Source organism: Priapulus caudatus, unplaced genomic scaffold (assembly GCF_000485595.1).
Source record: "Priapulus caudatus unplaced genomic scaffold, Priapulus_caudatus-5.0.1 Scaffold3229, whole genome shotgun sequence".
Classification (NCBI taxonomy): Eukaryota; Metazoa; Priapulida; class Priapulimorpha; order Priapulimorphida; family Priapulidae; genus Priapulus; species Priapulus caudatus.
Window position 1 is genome coordinate 1 of NW_014580290.1, and position 3,759 is coordinate 3,759.

Genomic DNA, 3,759 nt, shown 5'->3' on the forward strand with positions numbered 1-3,759 from the left:
AACCCGATTTGATGCCTGGGTTGTCCGCAGGACAACCACATTTTTTTTCTTATTTCGAGCACTGATCATGTATAACAGTATCACTGTATTTTGACTTGTTTGATCTGACAAAACAACTTTTTTTTGTCTTTTTTTTTTACCCTACCGAGTCAACAACAACAACAACAAAAATTCTGTAAACCAACATAATAAAAAATGGTGGCTTATGAGAGGGTCTGGGCTCTCGTAATGTTATAAGGATATTTGGGAGGATTTTTCGTTCTCGTAACATTAAGATGTTTCTGTCAACGGTTTACGAGTGAAAGTTAATGGTAAGACTAATATTGCGACTAATTTTGTTTCTGACAACGGCCCCCAGAAGTTCAAAACTAAAGAAATTAACAATAATGCATGTGCTTATTTGGAAGATTCATGCAGTTAATGAATAGGTTATGTAAGGGGGCAGTGGCTAGGCCTTGCATGGTGCTGGTATAGAATGGAGAAGTAAGGCGTCTCCGTTCCTCCACTAGCCTGGGTGTACACCTCGGGCAAGTGTTAGCACACCCTTAGCCTCCCTTGGCCAGGGATACGGCCTTCGTGCACCCACCGGCGGATCTGACCTGTCAACCTGGCGTCTTATCCGGCAACTGGCAGATGGGGCAGATGGGGCTCTTTAGCTGCAGTGAAAGCAACCCATATAGGACATGGAAAGTCTGATATAAAATTGGGGTAGATGTGACTCCTTTAGCTGCAGTGAAGGCATCACATCTAAGACAAGGAAAGCCTGAAGTCAAAACCTCCATTGTCCTGTGGGTAGCGTTGGTTCGCACTTCGCAAAGACTAGGAGTTAGGACCTCTGATGTAAAAGTCCTGGTGATGGTGTCACTTGAAAAACACTCAGACCCCTGATCTGCAACAGGTTGGCAAAGGAAGGGCATCCTGCTGTAAAATCGCCACAACACAAACATGACTAGTCATAATCAAAGAATCCGTACAGGTGGTGCTGGCTCCATTAGAAGAGCCAGTAGTGCCTCCGGCTTGGCAGACCTCGGGGTGCGTGGGGCTGAAGGGTAGGGCCATTGCGGCGAATCTAGCGAACGCCGAAAGTCCTTCCTGGTTGGCACGCTCAATGTGGGCACAATGCGGGGTAAAGCTAGTGAAGTTGTGGAGACAATGACACGGAGAAAAGTGGACTTGTGTTGTCTCCAGGAAACGAGGTGGAAGATGGATGGTATCAAGATAATCGATGGTAAAGACTCGCGCTACAAGTTCTCCTGGTCCGGAAATGACAAGGGCACTAGTGGGGTAGGAGTATTACTGGCGGAGAAGTGATGGGAGAAAGTGTTTGAGGTCATGAAAGTCTTAGACAGGATTCTTCTAGTCCGAATGGTCATCGGCAGGACAGTGTTCGCGTTTGTGTGAGTGTATGTGCCTCAGGTCGGCCTCAGCGATGCTGAGAAAGACCGCTTATACCAGATGCTGCAGAGTGCTGTTGCCAAGGACCCGGCCTCGGAGCAGCTCATTATTTTTGGTGACTGGAACGGGCACATCGGCGCTGAATCCACTGGCTTCAGAGAAGTGCATGGTGGGCAGGCCATCGGGCAGCGGAACACCAAAGGGGAGAGAGTGTTGGAGTTTGCGTTTGCTAATGAGCTCGTTGTTGGCAACTTCTGGTACAAGAAGAAAGCTAGGCACCTCGTCACTTACCAGTCTGGAACAGCCGCTACACAGATCGATCTCATCCTGTTCCTGCGCAATTTCAGAAGACAGGTGTCAAATGTTAAGGTCATTCCTTAGTGGGAGGAGTGTGCATCGCAACATAGACTAGTGGCTCGGAGAACTTTACAGTTGCATCCAGATACACCCAAGCGCAACGTTCTGCTCGGCCCCGTCGTCAACGGCTGGTGGACAGCTACCGGGCCGCGAAGTCCCTCAGGCCGCTGAGCCAAATGAGAAACAGGTGAGTTTTTCTCAGAAGTTTTTGTTGGCCAAAGACACAGGACACGTCAGCAGATTAATCACAAAAGCAGATAACAGTAGATGCAACGCGATGGTCTTCGCTGAAGGACAACTGTTGAAAGGTGTGGAGACAGGTGTGTGGTGTCTCTTCTAAACACCAGTTGGAAAAATAGCAGACATGCGTGTGGAACGGCTTGCGTGGACTAGTGAAGTGAGGGAGAGCGAAGATGTGTAGGCGTGGAAGGCTGGGAGGTAGCCGTGACTGAAGCCATACAAGCAGCAAGCGGAGTCATCCAATTGTGCCGGTCTCATGCAAGAGCGAAGCTGAGGGTTGTTCTGAGAATTAATCAACCAACGACGGCTCAGACATCTAACGGCTCGCCAACACCACAAATATGGGATCCTCACGTCACTATCCCTCCACCACGTGACAACCAGGATGTTTCGGGGGGAAACCTGTCAAAGAAATGATGCTGGCAAACTCTCGCTTGATGTGGATGCCAAGAAGCAAGCTTGGAAGCAACACTACGAGCGGCTGCTCAATGTGGAGTTTGAGTGGAACCCCAAGGATTTGTCAGAGGAATCTCCAGTTGAAGGCCCTTGTGAACCGATCACCACAGGGATAATAACCAAGGCCATCCACAAGATGTCTCTTGGCAAAGCCGCTGGGCCATCTGGTATCATTGCTGAGATGCTGAAGCCTGCCGGGGAAGCTGGTGCGGTCTTGGTGCGTGGTCTCGAGACCATCATATCGAGGGCCAGATTCTGTCTGAATGGCAGGAAAGCTACATTGTCAACTTGTTTAAGGGAAAGGGCGAGGCTCTGGACAGAGGGAACTACAGGGGCCTGAAGTTGATTGGGCGAGTGGTAGAGGGATTTATCAGGAAGAGAGTGGGGAATCGACGTAATGCAGTTTGGCTTCATGCCGGGCCATGGCACTACTGACGCGATCGTTATCGTTCGTCAGCTACAGGAGAAATACATGGCAGCGAACAAACCACTCTACATGGCCTTCATCGAGCTGGAGAAGGCATTCGACCATGTCCCTCGTGACGTCATCTGGTGGGCGATGCGCAAGCTCGGGATCGACGAGTGGCTGGTTCGGCTGGTCCAGTCCATTTACTCGAACGTGAGAAGCAGAGTGAGAGTTGGCGTCGAGTACAGCGAGGAGTTTGGTGTTGGAGTAGGAGTGCATCAGGGCTCAGTTATGAGCCTGTTTCTTTTCATCATCGTGCTGGAGGCCCTCTCCATGGAGTTCCGCGAAGACTGTCCATGGGAGCTGCTTTATGCAGATGACTTGGTGGCAATTGCCGAGTCCTTGGAGGAGCTGTTGGAGAAGGTGAACATGTAGAAGTCGGGGATGGAGAAGAAGGGCCTGCTGGTGAACATGGGGAAGACAAAGATCTTGGTATCTGGCCTGGACTTGGACCTGCTGAAGAAGTCCGGTAAGCATCCTTGTGCTGTCTGCCTCACAGGAACTGGTATCAACGCAATCCTTTGCATTGGCTGCTCGTTCTGGGTGCACAAGAAATGCAGCGGCAGTTTGGGCCTACTACACCAAGACCCTGAGTTCACGGGAGACCGATGCAGCAGGTGATGATTGGTGCTGACAAACTCGAAGTGGTTCCAGAGTTCTGCTACATTGGAGACATGCTTTCTGCAGGGGGAGGCTGCAAGCTAGCTACTATCACGCGCTGCAAGTATGCATGGGGCAAATTCCGGCAGCTGCTATCACTTCTCACCAACCGCCATCTACCACTGTTCACCCGGGGTCGTGTGTATTTGATGTGTGTGAGGAGCTCGATGCTGCATGCTTCTGAG

At 50.5% G+C, this 3,759-nt stretch overlaps 1 protein-coding gene across 1 annotated transcript; it reads left to right on the forward strand.

Moving 5' to 3' along the window:
- The first annotated feature begins 1,119 nt into the window (after nucleotides 1–1,119).
- LOC106819341 lies at nucleotides 1,120–1,776 on the forward strand. Its single transcript, XM_014823985.1, has 2 exons — nucleotides 1,120–1,284; nucleotides 1,417–1,776. Exons 1-2 carry the CDS (start codon nucleotides 1,120–1,122, stop codon nucleotides 1,774–1,776), a joined length of 525 nt encoding a protein of 174 aa, XP_014679471.1.
- The last annotated feature ends 1,983 nt before the right edge of the window (nucleotides 1,777–3,759 follow it).

Excerpts from the sequence above, each read along its gene's own strand:
- LOC106819341 (XM_014823985.1), top strand. The coding sequence starts at position 1,120 with ATGCGGGGTAAAGCTAGTGAAGTTGTGGAGACAATGACACGGAGAAAA. Across the intron at positions 1,285-1,416 it reads ATGACAAGGGCACTAGTGGG|GTCGGCCTCAGCGATGCTGA; the intron begins GTAGGAGTATTA and ends TATGTGCCTCAG.